Source organism: Haemaphysalis longicornis, unplaced genomic scaffold (assembly GCF_048455015.1).
Source record: "Haemaphysalis longicornis isolate Haplotype H1 unplaced genomic scaffold, Haemaphysalis longicornis Haplotype H1 scaffold_6, whole genome shotgun sequence".
NCBI lineage: Eukaryota > Metazoa > Arthropoda > Arachnida > Ixodida > Ixodidae > Haemaphysalis > Haemaphysalis longicornis.
The window spans coordinates 187,786,274-187,806,113 of NW_027526407.1; the positions used below are offsets into that span (position 1 = coordinate 187,786,274).

The 19,840-nt window shown below is 48.1% G+C and overlaps 1 protein-coding gene across 3 annotated transcripts in view; it reads left to right on the plus strand.

The window, feature by feature from the left end:
• LOC144141287 (uncharacterized) overlaps positions 1–19,335 on the plus strand; it is a 37,251-nt gene extending 17,916 nt beyond the window's left edge. Inside the window, exons 5-8 of one of the 3 annotated variants that reach the window (XM_077672865.1) lie at positions 273–383; positions 468–530; positions 3,962–4,094; positions 17,872–19,335. In XM_077672865.1, coding sequence (XP_077528991.1) covers positions 273–383; positions 468–530; positions 3,962–4,094; positions 17,872–18,646 — 1,082 coding nt within the window. In that variant the 3' untranslated portion in view covers positions 18,647–19,335. The remainder of the gene's footprint in view (positions 1–272; positions 384–467; positions 531–3,961; positions 4,095–17,871) is intronic. The other 2 variants (XM_077672863.1, XM_077672864.1) reach the window with 2 other exon arrangements.
• Positions 19,336–19,840: the final 505 nt, after the last annotated feature.

A 19,840-nucleotide genomic window follows, 5' to 3' on the forward strand; every position in this document is an offset into this window, starting at 1 on the left:
ATGCTGCCAGTGATTGAAGGTGCAGCCTTTTATTTAAACTGCGCTGTTGTTGTGTTTCTTTTGCTGCAGTATCTTCACAAAGGTCTTACTAACAGCATTCAAAACCTGATTTGTTGGCTTTTACGCTCGGCGATGAGGTTAGACAATTCAGCACTGCAGCTGTTTACACTGCTTTACTCAATATAAATATCACTTGTCTGCCATTTGTCTGGATTTCAATGGTCTCTGTATTGCTTTGCCCTCGCCCTGTGCTTCTTTTACATGACTGGCAGCAACGTCAACGGTTGTGGGGGGCTTTGTCTTCGCCACGCCAGCAGGCATTGCCTTCGATGCAGCTTCCCGCAGCCGCCAGACACAAGCCACCGTGCACACCTCTCACGCAGGTAACCAATTTGTTCTCACACCTTTGCCGATTTGTTTGGCATACCTGCGGCCGTTGCCGACCTCTGCTTCTTCTTCTTTTCTAGGTGCGCAGTGTCGACTTCAGAGCTTCGCGAGCATGGGCTGTCAAACGGGTGAGGATTGTGCAGGTTCGTCTGTTTGTCTCTCTTCCTCTAATTTTCCGTTGATTTCCATTCAGACTGACCACCAAGTGTTGATCTGGTGCTCAGTGACGCTCCGTTCTGGGGGGGAAAATTCCCCATTTCTCAGTTGAGAAATTCCCTATTTTTAGCATATTTGCCCCGCGGGCTTCTTCTCAAGAATTCCCTGCAAAATCTCCTGAGTTCTCTTTCTGCAGCTGATAGATCTATTGTGGATTCCTGTTTGGATTTGGGGGGTAGCCTTCCGGACTCAGATGCTGTTCAGAAAATCGGAGTTTCAGTGTGAACTAGGTTCCACTACAGCTGCCGCTCTGCAGCATTTGAGTATGCATTTCGCGTTTTGTACCAAGCAGCATGCTTACTTTGCATGCTAAAGATTTCAGTTCAAACTGCCCGTGTGAAAAAGGACAAGACATTGTTGGGTAATCGAGGTAATTTTTGCTCGCTGCTGGGACTCCTGGCGTCATTGCTTGTTGACTGCTGGCTTGTGGACTAAGGCACATCCGAAATACTTTTTTGTGTATTACTCAGGAATAGTACTTGCAAACAGGCTTCATTCCTTCATCCGCCACTGCTCAATGCTTTACTTAGTTCGTTTTCACAGAGCATTCTTTCCTCCTATGCTCCCTCGTGTTTTATATGAACTGGATTGGAAGCGGTCTTGGATGCTTGCGGCTTGTGGTAACACAGCTGGGGAAATTTGAACACAAATCCGAGGGTATGTTAAGCGAAACTTAAAAAAAAAGCAATAAATGATCCAAGGTCCGGTTTACTGACATTATTTTTATTTTTTGCTCCACAACTCCTAAAATTCCCTGAATCTACTAATGATTCCCTTTTTCCCTATTTACCAAAACTGCAGCCGAAAATTCCTCAAAAAAGGGAAAATTCCCCGCACGGAACATCACTGCTCTTGATTGACACTATGACATTACATTCTTGTGGAGGTACAAGCCTTCCGCTTCCTGTTGCATGTAGCACCACATATTGGTTCTTATTGAAAGCACCTTATACAGCTGAACCCCTTTATAAGAGACACGTACCGGGGAGCAGTTTCTGTCTCTTATACGAGATGTCTCTTATAAGCAGGGTACCATGTTTTCACTTACTAATCAGACCCTAGTTCAATGTGGGCACCGTATAACTAAAATAAGCTCAAAAGAACGCTACAGCATGTTTCAAAAGATTCATTCTAATTATTGTTTGGTCCCAGAATTTATGAAACTTTGTTTGCTTCATGACTGTATTTACACTGTTTTTTACAACCTATTCTGCAAGCTTTTTTTCCTTTCCTTGTTTGTGGAAGATGAATCGTAGATGTTGAGTTCACAAGCCTGATGAATAGCCAGAGTGCAGAGCTTCTTCCCGTGTGTGCTCAGGCTATTCATTACGCTTGCAGGACTCAACGTCTGCAGTGCTTCTTGATTGGGAGCTACGCGAGTAGGAGAGCCCGCATGTGTGATCGCACTCCATACAATGAACGGCAGTAAGCTTCAACTACTTCTGTCAGTTGCATTTCCATTGGCAGGGCTTCTCATTGTGATTTCATAGCTGACTGAACCACTTTGTGTTTGCTAAAGTTATAATAAACAGCGACTGCACCTGCCTGTCGTCCACCTCTGTTTCCACAATGAAAGCAACTGCAATTAGTGACTGGTGGCACTGCATCTGAAGTTAGAATGTCTGTTACAAGCGAGATTATTGATTAAACTTCAAGGATGACTTGTCCCTTATAACCAATCTTCTACATCCAATGTCTGTTATAAAAGAGGTCGATTTAATGGGAAAGATAGGGCAGCCAACCATGTGGGTGAATAGTGTCTCTTATACCCATTTGTCTCTTACATCAGTGTCTCTTATAACGAGGTTCAGCTGTATGGTATTTTTTTAAGCTACTGCTTAAAGAAGCTCGCTGTTCAGCTTAGTAATCTAGTGGTGAACTTCTATGTTTTGACGGTAGCGGCTGCGGTTTGAGTTCCAGCTCTTCTCTTTTTCCCCCCAATGTTAAAAATTTTCTTCTAGATCAGTTTCAGGCTATATATTCAGGCTAACAGTTCGTTAATATGTTCTAAAAGGCCAGTGTAAGTGCATGGTGCTGCCTTTCACTACATTTCACTTGCATCGCACCGGAAGTGCCGAGCTTGTACTTTCACGGGACCGGCATGTCTTATCACGCTCGTGGGCTTCGAATGAAACCTACTCAACCTTTCATATTACCTCTGTTATGGCACAAAGTTAGACTCCGAAGAATCACAATTTGGAATCGTCGTGCAGCCAAGTCGGAAGTCGCACAAGAGTGGAGTGGGGTTGCGAGGGTATTCTTTTTAACGATCTGCATAGCAACAGCGACTTCCTCTGTTGAGTCCTTGTTCCACATAGCTTTCCATATTTCTGTTTTTTTTTTATAAAAATGTGCAAATGTTGCCTGATTTTTTTTTTAACTTAGTAAACTGCGGGCCCCTTAATAAAGTCAAGCCACCAGTACACTTGTGAGGTAGGCTGGTGCAGCATCACAAGCGAAAACAGCCGCTAATCATGTACTATAGTTACGCATGTCTACTTGATTTTCTTAGTGCATTGTTAGATAGGTGGTGTTCCACACATGCTATCAAGTTGCTTTTGGTGTGCGGTCGAGTATCCAAATCTCAATGCAGCCCCCTCCTCTCTTATCCTCTTCACTCCAGAAAGTAAACCCAATCCCATGCCTTCTGTGAAAACAGTTTGTGCTAGTTGGGACATGGTAGAATTTAGGCAATGTGTGTTGCTGCTTTCTGCTCCAAAATACCTAGTGCCAAACTGCTAAGAGGTGTTCCTCCTGTTTGGTACTTGCTTCTGAAAGAATGCAATTCGCTAAATTGTGGCACCCTTTACCTAAATATTTTTTTCATCACAAATTTGCAAATGGGTTTGCAATGCTGCGACGGATAAGAACGCCGTGCTGCTGAGCCCAAAGACGCAGGTTTGATCTTGGCCTCTGTGGCTGATCTACTTATGGAGGCGAAAAGCGAAAATGTCCATGTAGTATTGAAATTTTAGCACCCCCAGGTGTTCAAAATTAATTCATAGGCATCCACTACGGCCCGTCTCTGAGCCCAGCTGTAGCTTTGCCGGGTTAGGTTCCCATAATTAAAAAAAAATACAAATAAATTAAAGAATAAAAAATAAAAAAATACAATCTTTGTTGGCAAATACTGGCCACCCTGTAGTCTGTGGTTTAAGAGTAAACATCATAGATCTGGAAACCACCGTTTCCACTTTTGTGGCAATTGTTTAATTAAGTTATGCTGCTGTTTCGTCTACATTTGTATCTTTGTCATCCAGTTGGACACGTCCTAAATGGATTCTTTTCTATAGCGTGACAGAGGCGCACTGACAGTAGTACTTGCCTTTGACAATTTGGGCCTTTCGTTTCCTCTCAGGTGTTGCATCGGACACCTTCCCACCTTATGCCTTGTCGGAGCGATGCACCACCAACCTTGTTTCCCGACCTGAAGCAGATTGCGAGGTGGACGACCACAGAGGCCCTCACCGCCGATTGTCGGACCCCATAGGGTGAGTTGCCTTGCTGACAGTTGAACCTCGTCGGTATGTTTTTCAGGATACGTAGAGGGAAAAAAAAAAAAAGACATGATCCAGGATAATTTATCATTTCAACTTTGACCAAACTCGTAAATCTTTCGTAATGTAGTGCGAGGACTGTAGCAATAACCAGAAATTTATCAATGGAGTGCACACGGGGTATTGCCTGCTTAGTAATACAGTGCTGGTGTAAGCTAATAGCCAGTGAGGCGTCGTTGTCTAGCCCCCCTACACCGAAACAGAGGTAATGCAGTAGGTCAACCCTTCCTGGAAGTTTGCAACAGAGCATGAAGTGTCGCTGATTAAAGGCTGGCATAGCCCAGTTACAAGCAGCCCTTGTATGAGGGTTCTAGCTCTGCCGTGTCCTCAGGGCATTACGGCACAGTTGACTGTTTTTGTTTTTGTATTCTTTAGTTATTTCTTTCTTCACGTGTCCCTCTCTTTTCGTATTTATTGTCCGTTCAGCGACAATAAACTCAGTTGTTAGTCAGCGCCCTGTCTGTGCGCCCTTTCTGTAGTCCTGTTTCCCGCACTGTTTTATAGCTCAGTTATGTACCAACTGGCCCGCCTTCAATCTGTGTTACAGAGAAAGCCACCCTTGTGGGTCGTATATCCGCGCTGTTGTTTGCAGCATGGACCGTTTTGTGGGTGGTTCTACGTCACGAAGGCGATCCGTGCATGGAGAGGACGTTAGCTGGTCAGCACATGGGTCCCACTTAAGTCCCAAAACCTTCACTACTCCCGACAGATAACCGAGATGAATGGCGGCCCGGGGGTCACGCTGGAATTGCTGGCGTAGCATTTCGCTGTTAGACGACCATTTGTGCAGTTTCATTTTCGCCGCTTCAAACATTTCCGTTGCATCGTTGTAAAGCTTCATTGCTGCTTCCTTGCTTTCAGCCCCCGTTTAAAAGTCATTCACGTAAAGATTGTTCGTGATCTGACTCGCAGTTTGCAGGTACCGTCCTTCGCATTTCCCCAAGTGGTGTTGAAGCGTTGTGGAAAGCAGAAATTGGCTAGCCGTCGTTCCAAAAGGTTTACGGGTCATGTGCCAAGTCGCAATCGGTGGAAGTGATTAACCCGGTTTTGGTGTTGTTTGAAACCACAGAAAACCCAACGCGTCTCTGTCCACCGATCTTATGCCAACCTGTAGAAATGCTTGTTCGATATCTGCAACCAGCGCGATTCGGTGTCTTCGGAAGTTGAGCAGTAGACCGACTAAATCGGTGGTCAGATTCGGCCCGCTTTCCAAGTTGTCGTTGAGTGAGTTTGCTGAATTATTGTGCGATGATGCGTCAAAAACCACCCGAAGCTTGTGGGAGTCACGTACAACAGCCTGATGCGGCATATAGTAAACGGCATCAACTTCACTCATGCAGTCTTCGATTATTCCCAGGCGGTCGTAGTTTCTGATCACTGCGCGTCATAGTCCTGACACAAGTCTGGAGAATTTCGAAGGCACCTTACCAAGTGCTGTAAGCTCTTCAAGGCTATCTCCTTATTATGGTGTAGCGACGTTATTGGCTTCCAAGGAAGCGCCACCTCGTAACGTCCATCCACTCGTTTGATGGCCTCCTCGAAAAATTCAAGGGTGGGATGTGGGCTCTTCGTTTCCTCGATGTCGCTCACTCCAATTGATTCCAGTGTCTAGAACTTGGTCAGCACATCAGCCTCATTTCTTCTGATGACAGACATTCGCAGCGCAATTGTTTGCGTGCACTGGGACGACGCATAACTCCCCTCCACAGGTCCTTGAATACTCCAGCTGACCGCCGTCTCCACTGCCCTTAGCTTTCCTTTGAGCTTAGTGGTCCGGCCCGTTGTGAGCCGCCAGAAGTGATCTGATCCGATGAGCAGCTCGATACATTCTGGGCCACTGACGTCAGCCACATCGTAGCCGAGGGCCGTGAGACGGTCGGTCCACATACTTGGTGGTGAAGGGAGAATTTGGTCACAAATTACATCGGTCCCCAGAACATCTAACTCAAGTTCTTTTCGATCCTTGGTTTGCAGTTTTACAGCCACTCTCTTATACAATTTCTCATCTTGGTGACCTCCGAAGACACCAACTGTAAGCTTCTCGCTTCCGAGCAATTTGCATCCCAATTTCCTCAACGTAGCCGATGTTATGTAAGAGCATTGACTACCGCCGTTGAATAGGATTCGCACCTGAGCTCTGGAAGCCTCTCCGCAACACCAAGCTGTCGCAGTCTGGAGCAAAACCGTCGGTTTGGTGAAGGTTTCGCTTTCTGTGACAGCAGCCTCAAGAGTCATGTGCGCGTTTGCTACGGGGTTGCTCGCTTCTCCTGCATTCGCCCTTGCGTATGTCGGATCGCACATAGGGCTAGCATGTCTCTTCTCACACTTGGTAAAGCGAACGTTAGCCCTGCATGCGCGGGCCTGATGACCTTTCTTCATGCGCCTGAAGCACGTTCCCTCGGACAGCAAAAGCCTTTTCTTTTCTTCTGTTGTTTTTGAACCTCCGCAGTGTTGCGTCGTATAGCCGTTAGTTTTACAGAAAAAACAATATTCTTGAGTTGCATTTTGGTGTAGCATTGCAGCTGATGGAGCATGCTTTTGTGGGTCTTTTGCGGCGATTTGAAGCCTCCTTTGGTGTTGTGCCTCGTAGGCGGTTTCACGTCCATGCATTGCAGTGCAGCAAGGTTTTCCCGGCTTTCCACTTCAACTCCAAGGAATGATAAGAGCCTTGAAAACGTGCAAACGGTACCTTTCTTTTCTCCACTTGACGTTGGTGATGAACCGTCTGGGTTTGGCTGTTAGGGCTGCGCGTTTCCACTACTCCCTTGCGGCTGAAGTCCAGCAAAATGTCTCTTGGAATCGCTCTCTGCAAGGCGGGAAGCAACATACAGGCGAAGGTGTCGAGTTTTCGGCCGAGGGTCTCGAGTCCTCTAATATGCACTGACACAGTGTCGTACAGACGACGAAGTCCACGCACGTCGTCCGAGGCACGCACAGGCTGTATGTCGATGAGCTTCTTCATGTGCTCCTGAATTAGGAGCTCTTCGTTGCCGAAGCGTTGTTTCAGAAACTTCGTCGCGTCAGTGTAGCAACGGGACGTGGCCGGCGGACCGGTCAGCACGGCAGCTGCATCACCTGTCAGGGATGCTTTCAGGTAGTGGAACCTGTCCAGTGTGGGGAGATGTTCGTTTCTGTCCAACATCTGCTCGAACAGCTCCCAGAAGGGCTGCCACTCATGCCGCCGTCTGCTGAACTTGCCCAGCTCGATTCTTGGTAATTTTGCATTAAAGGAGCCGTGAAGAGAAAACACAAGTTTGGTTCATTCGAAAGATTGCCTCGTTAGAACCATAACGACACCACTTATAACGCAAACTTCGCTCAAATAAGCTGCATAATTAGGAAAAATGGAAATGACCATGCGACCCACCAGCTCATTTTCCGCAACAGAACCTATGATGTCACTCGAGAATGCTCTGCGATTGGCGGAGGCCGGCAAAAGCAAACGCATGTTAGGCAGGGCTTACAGTTTGCATAGCGAGCTAAATGCCCGTGAAACATACTGCACATTCTTTTTATGACAAAGAACGGTGGAGTAAACGGTTGAAGTTCCGAACGAACACTCAAGCGTGTGCGCCAATGCGTACGAAACTACCGCCGGCCGAACTCGACATCTCGCCGTCGCCACCGTCTCGCAGACGAATTTTCGGGTTCGAGGCTCTTAGGGGCCAACGAACCGTTCCAGCACGTACAGCCGCGACCTTGCTTGGTATCTTAATCCCTTGACAGGAGGTTGGCCGTCATATCGCCAACCAGCAAAGGTAAAAATAGAAACGAGGGGAGTAAGGAACAGCAAGAAGCGACGAGATAGTGCCAGTCGTCGCAGAAGTTTCGAATGGTGTTGGCTTACTGCTGTCGTTACGAGCTCGTTTCCAGTTTACAACCACTGAAAACTTCAGTTTGTTCAAGTACTTTACAATGAAATTTCGTTGCTACGTTTTGAAATTCCTATGTAGTACGGGCAAATCGTCGAGGGAGTGCGACATCCCCGCCGGTGAAGAGATCTCCTTTCATGTGCTGCCCAACGACGAACCTCGGTGAAGCAAGTGGCTACGTTTTGTGAACTTTGCAAACAGAGGAGAAAGAGAGCTAAAGGAAGTACGAGTGTGCTCGCTTCATTTCCGAGGAAGTGATTACGGCAGGGACCCAGACATGCTGGCGCTCGTCGCCGACTTCGTCAAATCGCCTTTCAAAGCGCTCTGACCTTGGGGGAAAAAATTGCCTACACACCGCGCATTGACGCTCGAATCTTTCTGGTCGGAGCAGAGAGCTCGAGCGAACGGCTTTCCATACACGACACCGGCCAACTGGCATAAGCGATACTGCTACTGAAATTGAAAATACGGCACATACGTACCAGTCTGTATTCGTCCGTCGCGACGGGGCTGACGAGGCAGCGGTGCCGACGGCTGCAGGCGTTCGTCTGTTGTGGCTATCGCGGAATGGTCGCTTTCCCGTCCACCGCGTATCCCACAACTCTTGCCGCTCGTGCACTTAGAAGCATTGAGCGTTCAAGTGGTGTGAAGTTGTTCAATGCAAGCCCGAGCTCCTTGGCGAGAGTTTTGTTCTCCGGATCAAGCGATTCCATGACTAGGGCTGCGGGTGCACTAGGTTTTACTAGTATTTTTAAAATGGTCGCCGTCTCGGTCGACTCCCGCGTGTGGGTGCTATATGGAGTCGACATACTAAGTATCTGTTTCATGGACCGGCTCGTATGACGCCATTGTTCACGTCACGGAATGTGCAATTTTAGCGGGAGATTTAAAATTTTGGCTTAAATTGCCTTATTTCTCAGTGAATAAAGCATCATTTGCTTCCGCAGGGGTGAGACAGCTGCGCATATTGCGCAGATCTGATACAAATTTGTTTTCCTGCGCCAGGCTGCTCCAAAAGCTTGAAAATCCAAAAATTGCGCCAAACTGCTCCAAAACAGTCCGAGAGCCAAGGATTTTAACGCTCCCCCCAGTTCCAGTGCGGAAAAATGCTTACTGACGGCATAATTTTCCAGCACCCCCAAGGTGATGCTGTTTGTAAAGGTTTAATTGATTTATCATGCCATAAAAAACCTGCTTAAAATTGTCCCCGAGGTAGTTTTTTTCGAAAGTCACAATGTCGGGTTGCACATGTTATATTCTGTGCGTTTTTAAAATTTTCTCATTGAAAACCATTGCAAAGTCCTGTAGAAAAAATGCTTAGGTCTACTGAGGCGTCAAACCGCTTGTGCAAGTTGATGAAAAAAAACCCGCCCGCATCTTCCCACGGGGGGAACTCGAGTAAATGCGTAGCAGAGTGGTGGGGGTATCGCGGGAATGTTGCGTAATTGGGTATGGTTTGGGAATGCTTAATTGTTATTTCGTCTTTATTATTCTTATTTATTGAATGAAGGAGAAGCGAAGGCAAGGAGTGTAAAGTTAAAGTCTGTCTTTATTGCTTGGTGCCGTCAAGCAAAGCGTCAAGTCAAGCGAAAGCCAAGCAAAGACGCCCTTGACTGAATTCTGAACGCGCGCTCCGCCGCTTATATACACACCGCCCGCATTCGAGGGAGAGGAGTACGGGGGAGAGACGCGCATGCGCACACTTCCGTACACAAGCTCGCGAACTTTCCGCGCACCCACCACGCCATTATCACGTGTACACGCTCTGCCGCCGTTACTGTTGAGCGTGACGCAGCGCACGGGTAGCTACGACGCATGCGCGCACAGACGCGCTCCCCCCGCACCGCCGCAGCTGTTGTTGAGAGCGACGGAGCGCACGGGGTACACGCGCTCCTCCCGCACCGCCGCACCTGTTGTTGAGAGCGAGGAGGGTACGGGGGAGAGACGCGCACCTGCGCCTCGACGCGACGCGCATGCGCAGTGAGCGTGTGGACGGCGCCGACAACATCGACGAGTGACATCGCGAGCCTAAGAAATGCTCCGCATTTAAAAACGGCAATTTTTGGAGCGCCGTATCTCCGGGACGACATTACTGGGCACCGCCACCTTTGCGTGATGAAGATACGAAAACATGACCGCCGGGCGAAGCAGTTCCTTGTGGTTCAGGCAGAGTGCTCTTCGTTGATTTCTACCTTGGTTTTAGTTATGGGGGTGGATGGGTTTACATTTAGTCGTTTGATCGGTTGCTGGAAGGGGCGCGACTCAAAAGACGGGAGCTCATCAAAAACAACATGGCGCCCGCGAATTCGCCGTGTTTCGGCCTTGAGTGTGAGGCCGTTACGTGCTTGAAGTGAAATTTCGGACTCATTGCGGTGTTATAAAACACTGAGTTATTGATGCCTTTCCCAGCGGACTTGCGAGCGACGGGAATGGGACGATCGTTGCAGTAGTGGCGGCGCAGGCTACATCGCCGCGAATTGTTCAAGCAGTGTTCGATAGCGGGACGGGCTATTATTGCACGCTAGTAATAATTCATTTATCTGAAGTGAAATTTATTGCCAAAAGAAGGGAGGTGGATAAACATACCAACGTTACTCAGATTACGATCGTAGTGAACATGCACCTTGGGGATTGAAATGGGAGGGCTGGTGGGGTGCGATGACTGTGACCTCGGTTTGGCCGTGGCTCTACACTTGTGCGCAAAGACGAGTCTGCATGGGATTACAAAAATAACAATTTTGGCATTCACATGATAATAAAAATGCCTTACGATCACTAAGAAGTTTTTCAATTCGATATTATCAATGGAACTCCACGCTATCTAAGCATAGAGCCTAAGAATTCAAAAATGGCTAGTAAAAAGGTAGTGCAGTTCGTACCTTCTGATACTCTGGTAGAAAAAACTTTATTGAAAGGCTGTTTCAGTGTTATGTACGTTCAAAACCAGTTAAAAAGTGCACCTTTCACCCGTGAGTTGCCAAAAATTTGATCTTTTTAGCTCCTAAGGTGATATAATAAATGTCGTTCTTCTGCTCCAAATTAAGGTTCTTCTGCTCCAAAATCGATATTTCGCTGCTCCAAAAACTGCTCCCAAATCTGATTCAGCTGTCTCACCCCTGCTTCCGGGAAAGCGCTTGGGGTACTATGAAACACCTAATCTTTCGAATAAAACAAACTTTTGTTTTCTCTTCATGGCTCCTTTAATCCGTTGTGACGTCGTTGGTTGAGATCCGTCACCGTTCGTTGGTACTGTTGCTTGAGTTGTCGTTGCTTGATCTGGAGAGTCTTGCCTTGGGTCGCCGTTAATCTGCTGCTCCAGCCGTGCCAAGCATTGGACAATGCGGTCCTTGTATTCCAATACTTGGCTGTATTCTTCCTCCAGGTCGTCCTCAGAAATGAGGGGCTCAATCTCCTTGTTGACAGTGTCGAGCTCCTTTTGAATAGATGTCAAGCGTGCATGTAGCACTCTCGCCTCGTTCTGTGGGAGGCTACCTTGCAGGCCTTGCTGACGTTTGTTGATGAGGCGTGTAGCCTGGGACCGGAGAACAGCACGTGTCTTGCGCCTGCGTTCCATCTTCACCAAAGAGCACCGCAGTTCCTTGATCAGCTCACCCAAAGCACATCACACGGTCGTTGTCGAGACGTTAGGGCGTGGTGTCATTGATGTAAAGTCCACGGCACGATGAGTCCACGGGTTTCTTCTCCAGAATGTTGTCCGTGACGAGGACGTTAAGAAAAAACACAAACATATGCACTTTTGATGAGCTAAACAACTTATTTAATGTAAGGAACTCAACGCTATACAAATGGTGCTTCTTCGTTGGGGCTTGGATGGCGTCTGCTTGCCTGCCTCTCCCGGTGTTTCGCCGCCCACGCGGCTGGGCAAAGTTCGGTTTCCGGAGTCCGCCACGCAGCAAACGTCCCAGAGGCCACATTCGGCGAAACGTGAACGCACCACGCGCTTGAGAGCCGGGGGCCTTAGGTGAAACGTAAACACACCACGCGCTTGAGAGCCGGAGGCCGTATATGTAGTTTCGTCTGGCATGCCGTGCGCATCAGTCGTCGCATCTGTTCTGGAATAGTGGCGGTGCGACAAACCACTTCTTTTTGTTCGAGAATAATGCTGTTGTTCTGTTTGCCCATCTCGCCCTTCATTGGAGGCCTGGCTGTTGCACCTTACATAAATTTCCAAACTTGCCGCTGTATGTTCTCCATGACTGCAGGCCCAGATTGTTTTGTCCGCAGGTGTTCACATCTTCACCAGAGTGGACTGTGTTAGCACGCACTACAAGCCGCTGCAACTAGCTTCGCAAACTCGGCGTCTGTGCTCGAGTATAACCTCAAACCCTACGTGAATGCCTTGTCAATTGCCACAAATAAGCTTATTTAACAAGGTTGCTACAGCTACAGTTACATATGTTACTTTGACAACAGTACCTACCTTGAAAGCAACCTTGACCACAGTACTTTGTCAAGGTTGCTTTCGGGCTTTTCCACACAAGTGGGTGCCCTGCCCTTGAATATCTGAAGCTTGACTGTGCTGCGCAACCCCTCTCAGTTTCATACTTTATCAAACAAAGTGCTGGCTGGGTTGGCCTGTGCCATCTTTGTCTTCAAAGGCCTGTGCCATCTTTGTCTTCAAAATTTCCCTCCATTTGTTTTTGATGGTCATTGCTTGCTCGATGCAGGGGTCACAAGGTGATAAAACAAGTCTCCTACCTCAGTGCCACTGAAAACCTCGCCTTGGAGAATGCCGGTCATTAAAGAAGCCATGAAGACAAAATACAAGTTGGGTTTATTAGAAAGACTGCTTAGTCCCGATAACAATGTTACCAATATCATCGCAATCTTCGAACAAATAACGGAGATAATTAAAGAAAACGTGTGAAGCAGTCGTGACCCCCTAGCCAATTTCCCGCAACTTTTCTACGACGTCACGGAACCTTGTTTGTGCGATTGGTGGCCGCTCAAACTGACCTGTCGCGACGACACATGACTGGACGTCTGTAATGGGGCCTCTAGTTCCATTTGACTGCATCACTTGAATGCTAACGTGCAGTTAACGCACTGAAAATTATATTTTATTGTTGGCCCGTATGACGTCATTCTTGCTCATAACACGTCACTGTGGCACAAAATTTGAAAGTTTTTAAATACTTCTTGCTTTTTTTTTTTCGTTATAAAAAACACCTTTTGTGGCTGTAATGGAGCTGAGGAAGATACTGAATCCTAGTTCTTTCAAATTAAACCAAGTTGTATCTTCTCTTCATGGCTCCTTTAACTACTAGCCCTTGGAACTGGGGACCAGTGTTCTAACACCGTTGCTGTTTAAAAGCTTTCAATTCATGCATGCTTGCGTCACTCAAAACTTGGTGCAGCAGAGTGAAGAAGAGGAAAGTGCTAGGCCAAGAAGTATGAGGGGAATGGGCGAGGGGGCAGAGAGAGCCCACAAGCAGGTGTGGGGAGTGCAGTCTTCAAGAAAAAAAAACGCTTTCTGGGTTGGAATTGAACCTGAGTCCCTTGCATGCATCATGAAGCAGTTGTGTACCGTAAAATCCCGAGAGATGCCCCACCCCCGAAAGGTAACCCACCCCTGTTTTTGGCACGATTTTTCATTTTTTTTCAAAAACACCGAAAGATAACCCACCCCTGATCATAGCATCATCCCACCAGCTGGGGATGACACCCACGGAAACGAGGTTAGCAAGCGTGGGTAGGGTGCAATAACAGGTCACAGGAACCTGGCTGTGATAACGGGTCACAGGATCTAAAAAAAAAATTGCCACCATCTTCCGCGAGAGGAACCCTGGGGTGATGCAAGGCATCTCATGGGGTTCAATTCACGTTTCCGTTATGTTGGTTACCCAAATGTGGTTGAAGTGTAGCGAAGCTTAAATGATGCTCAATCACACGTACATTTCCAATTACGCGGTAGCAGGCATGTTAGTGTCCATTTCAACTCATTGGAGCAGCAGTCGGAGCAGTAGCAGCAAGAGCGACTGAGGAGCGCGCTGCAGATGCTGCGGTTATATAGCCGCTCTCCGAGAGAGAGTGATGAGAGAGAGACACGCATGCGCATTAACGCACAGCTGGCATGGCGAGGAGAACGTGCTAACGCAGCTGGCGGGTGAGGGGAAAGGAGGAGGGTTGCGGACGGACACCGGATGAATGGAGGGACAGGCCGAGTGTAAGAGATGCCTTGCATCTAATAACATATGCGCATGTAGAACCGTAGCGAAATCCCGAACCCGAAACGCGACCACCACACATCCTTGAACATTCCGGTTGTTCGTCTTTCGTCGCGAAGCAAGAACGGAAGGACGCGGCAAAGCTTCATCGTGGCGAAAAAAGTGGAGGTTGTCGGATGGCACCGAAAGGCTGGCAGCAACCGTGAGTAAGACCGCACGCCAATTTGGGCTGGATCGTAAGCAAGTAAGGCAGTGGAACTCTACGTACGAAATCGATAGTGCAGCCAGCAGACATCAGCTGGCTGAAACCATTGAAGGACAGCCTTCGGGAGACCGGGGCAAGCTTCATTCGAGCTCGGGCAGTGACGCCCAAGGGCAACCTCAAGAAGCCATCTCGACAAGATGTGAACTTTGTTTCCAAGGCTTGGGCAGCCGTGAACGAGGAAGTTGTCACCCGCTCCTTCAAACGGTGCGGTATATCAACAGACCTCGATGGATCGGAAAACGGAAAGATTCATGAGCGGCTCGCTCCAGCGATCCCTCTTTCTGCTGCCCTGCCAACCACGTCGAAAGCCGTACGTGAGGAGGTGGTCGACCTTTTGTTTGACAGTGAGAGTGACTGTTCGTTCGACGGTTTTGACGACGAATTAATACAGCGCTAGTAAACGCGTGTTCGTTGTTTGGCTGCGATACATTTCTCAACTTTTTTTTTTTACTGCACACCGAACGTTAGCCCGCGTCCTATTTTCACTCGATTTGCTCTCGATCTTGTGTGGGCTATCTCTCGGGATTTTACGGTACCCGATTGCACTATCGTCACGTTCGGGGCAGTCAGCGTTGCCTTTGGGTTCGTAGTGTGGGCTTTGTCTTTGGATATTGGCAGTTTGGAGTTTGAACTTTAGGAGGGTGGTCTGTGATTTGACTAAGTTTGCGTGAGGAGAAACCACCGTTTCCTCAGCCTTCTCATCTCAATCGCGAAGGCGGCCGAATTTATTTTTTGTGCATGCCCGCCTGCGTCAAACTGAAGTTTTGCAGAATCTCCCTAATGCTGCTCACAGTAGTGGATTCTCCAGGCTTATCTTGTAATGCTCTCTTGTGGATCCTTTCATATTCTGATACACAAGATCCTTTGTAGATCTTGTGGATCTTGTGGAAGAGAGGGGGGAGGATGCGTCAGCGCACCGTCCTTGGCACTATCCGCAAAGGAAATCAATTTTTTTGGAGAGAGGAAGGTGGTTGAGCGTGGGCGAAGGATGAAGGCTGTTTGCACGTGTCAGTTAAAATTTCCGCCATGCGATATGGACCGGCGCTGTATAATGTGGCCTGTGATATGAGTGATACAGTCGAAACCCGCAATAACGAAATCTCCGCAATTCTCCGTTATCGTGGAGAAAGAAAAGAACGGCAACAATATCATCATCATGTTAGGCAGCCTTGGATCGACACCACTAGGGGGCGACACGATCCTATCCTGCGTTGCTTCCGTCATTCCGTCACTTCCGTAGCCTCGCACACGCGAGTTCGTTGTGTGTGGCCAGTGTCACGTGTCACTGTTTGCGTGAAAGTTGTGTGTGTGGCGACCGGCCCATCGGATCTTGCTAAGATGCCTCCACCAGCCAAAAAAGCGGAAGTTTCTGACGCTTCACGATAAAGCTGCCATCATTGCGGAAGTTGAAAAGGGCAGAAAAAAGAAAGACATCGCCGACGAGTATGGAATTGCGTGCAGCTCGCTTTCGACCATATTGAAGGGCAAAGATGCCATTCTCGCTGCGCTTGGTAATGGCGCACGTGCGCAGAACAAGACGGTGACCGTGGCGGCCTTTCCGGACGTCGATAAGGCAGTGTTCGCGTGGTTTTGCGAACAGCGTGCCAACAGAGTGCCACTGTCGGGAAAAATCCTACAGCAGAAGGCACTGGACTTTGCCTGCATCCTCGGGCACGACCAGTTCCGAGCAAGCGTTGGATGGTTGGGCCGCTTTAAAGCACGGCACGACATCGTGGCCAAGGCGATTTCGGGAGAAGCAGCAAGCGTTGACCCTGTAACAATGTCGTCATGGCTGCTGACCAACAGAGAAGTACTGGACCAGTACCAGCCCTGCGACGTGTACAACGCGGACGAGACGGGGTTGTTCTTTCAAATGCTCCCGTCGAAGACCCTGGAATTGAAAGGCCAGAAATGCCATGGGGGCAAGCACAGCAAGCAACGCGTAACCATTTTGTTGTGCTGCAATATGGACGGCACGGACAAGCGGCCACTTCTAGTCATCGGCCGGAGCGAGAAGCCCTGCTGCTTCAAAGGAAACCGCCGATCGCTGCCCGTTCAGTACGCCGCTAACAAGAAGGCGTGGATGTCTCGCGCTCTTTTCTCCAGCTGGGTTGAGGCGTTCGATGCCGACATGCGCAAGGCGGGCAGGTCGGTGGCCCTTTTTTTAGATAACTGCAGCGCCCACCACATGGACGAGACGGAGCTGACGAACGTGCGCTTGGTTTTTTTTTTCCACCAAACTGCACTCCGTTCTGCAGCCGCTCGATCAAGGCGTAATTCGCAGCGTGAAGTGTGCCTACAGGGAGAGGTTGATCCAGCGTCTGCTACTCAACCTCCACCACAAGCGTCCCACCGACGTGAATTTGTGCATGGCCTTTGAGATGGTGGCCGCCGCATGGGTTGCGATATCCCCTTCGCTGATTGAGAACTGCTTCAAGCACGCGGGCTTCACCACCACCATGCAAGCATCACGCACGGATTGCGCTTCAGCGTCACCAGACGAAGATTTCGATGAAGGTGCACTTGACGGCGAGAGTGCTGGCAGCGCAGTGCCGCTATCGCTGACCAACGCCTGGGGGGCACTTCGAGCCATCGACATCGACATCCCAGATGGGCTCACGGTTGATGCGTTCGTTTGCGCCGATGACGATGTTGTCGTGCATGAAGAAATGACCGACGAGGCCATTATCGAAAGCGTGCGCGAAGCTGACGACACCGAGGACCAAGAAGACAACCACGCGGAGAAACCCAACCCGCGGGTTGTTTTGGATGCCCTCGACACTCTTCGGTCCTTCTTCGCCGCACATGACGACGACGTGGCAATGGACCACTTTTTTCAGTGCGAAGGGAGAGCTTTGAAGTTGTTGCATGGCAAGGGTCGGCAAAGTAAGTTGACGGACTTCTGGCAATAAATTTTCGTTCTGCTGGCCATATCACTGTTTTTATGTCTCGTACTCGCGGCAACAAAATTCTCGCGAAAACGAATTTTCCCGGTTTCCCCGGCGATTTCGTTATTGCGGGTTTCGACTGTAGTGCTTCATTATGTTTTTTTTTTTGTTTTTTTACGATAACCCGTTCCTTTTTCATGTACTTATTGGTGTTTTCCTGTTTATGTGGCATAAACTGAATTGAAGTTCTAGCATGTGTTTCGTCTTCTCTTTAGCTGTGTCCCTGTCCTAACGTTCGCTAGTACGATGAATTCCTTAGTATACAGTAACCAACTCGCCCAACTTAGCGCTTTAGTAGTCCTTTTCTTTCTTGGCTCTCTGCTTGCATTCATGCTGGCATACTAGCAAATTTAGAAACTTGTTTCTAGATTTCTGTATGCTTGTGTCCCCCTCAGCACATCTTAATTTTTTTTTTTTTTGTCCTTGTTTCCCCCCCAGGTCTGCCCAAAACCACGGGGAGATGCAGATCGGCGAAGGTCCTTGTGCTGGCCAGTCCTGTGAGCCACAGAGCAGTAGTACAACTCCCCAGACACTTCTCGAGAAGGAACTCGTTGCTGGACAGCCGGTGTACATCTGCCACACCCACAAGAAAGTCTTCGTACAGGAGGAGGACTTCAGCGCACACACGAGCACGCACGCCGTCGTGAAGTCTTTCAGCTGCCAATTTTGCTCACGGGCTTACTCCGACAAAAACGCCCTCCTTGCGCACGAGAAGCTGCACGCGCGAGGAAAGCCGTTTATCTGCAGCACCTGCGACAGAGGCTTCAGCTCAGAAACGTGCCTCGAGATCCACGAGAAAATGCACGCTGTCAGCAAGCCGTTCAGATGCCAGTTCTGCAGCCAGACCTTCGCTTCTCGAGACAGCCTCAATCTTCACCTGAGTCTGCACGGCGAATCGAAGCTGTTTTGCTGCTCCTTCTGCCCGACAGCGTTGTCGACGAAATCAGGCCTGGCTTATCACGAGAGGTTTCACTCCCGGAAGAAACCCAACGTCTGCAGCGTGTGCACGAAACGGTTTTTTAGACGGACGGACTTGCGGGCACACATGGAGTTGCATTCCGGCGACAGATACTTCACCTGTGATATTTGCCAAGAGGGCTTTTGGGATAACAGTCAGCTTCTCAAACATGTGATGGGAAAGGCGCATGCGAAATTGTACGCCAAAAAGTTTGTTCCAAAGAAGCAGTCCTTTCCGCTGCAAATGGCAGACTAGTAGCCCGAAGCATCGTGGCTTCACTCTGCAACGATCGTCGTCGGGCAAGAGCTGCCTTCAACTTCCGCGTGTGTGTGCAGACCGAATCGAAGCCCAAGCGCCTGTGAGGAACGCTTTTCCTTTCTGATCTGACCTATGCTGATGTGAGACTCTAGAGCAGCGACCAGCAATTGCTTCACATCGTTTGTGGCAAAAGAGCTTTTCTCTAAGAAAGGGGGGGACTGGTCTTAAAACTTCTTTTAATTTTCGAGCAAACTTTGTGAAACTTCTCAATCTTGCTGTTTTTTTCCGCACTGATTTCAAATATGCCATTTTTTTTTTCAGTTCATCAGTTATTAGAGATAATAAGCTATTTTCAGTCAAACAATAGACAAAACTGTAATCTTTGTATTTTCCGATACAGCACAGCCCACTTATAGTGAATCCGGTTTTAACGAAATAAATGGTGGCTATAACATAGAGATCTTTGTTTCCCATTACCATTTGTATACATAGATTTTGTGTCCACATGTGGCAAAAAGTGGATATAACGAACTGATTTCAGTTTCCCGATGTGTTCGTTATGAGCGGGCTTGTCTGTACTATGAACCCTGGTGAATGCAATAATCGAAGCAGTTTTTTGATTCACCACTTGGAACTAATTTTACAGCTCATTAAACTTTAGTGTTTGAAATGGGCATTCGAAATGGTACCTTGCCACTGGTGCAACCAAGTTTAATGAGCTGTAAAATTAATTCCAAGTGGTGAATAAAAAAACTGCTTCGATTATTACATTCACCAGGGTTTATAGTACAGACAAGCCCGCTCATAACGAACACATCGGGAAACTGAAATCAGTTCGTTATATCCACTTTTTGCCACATGTGGACACAAAATCTATGTATACAAATGGTAATGGGAAACAAAGATCTCTATGTTATAGCCACCATTTATTTCGTTAAAACCGTATTCACTATAAGTGGGCTGTGCTGTATCGGAAAATATAAAGATTACAGTTTTGTCTATTGTTTGACCGAAAATGGCTAATTATTTCTAATTATCGTGGAAACTAATTGACCAACTGAAGAAATTATGGCATATTTGAAATCAGTGGGGAAAAAGTAGTAAGTCTGACACGTTTCACAAAGTTTACTTGAAAACTAAAAGAAGTTGTTTTAAGGCCAGTGTCCCCCCTTAAGAAATAAGAACAATGTG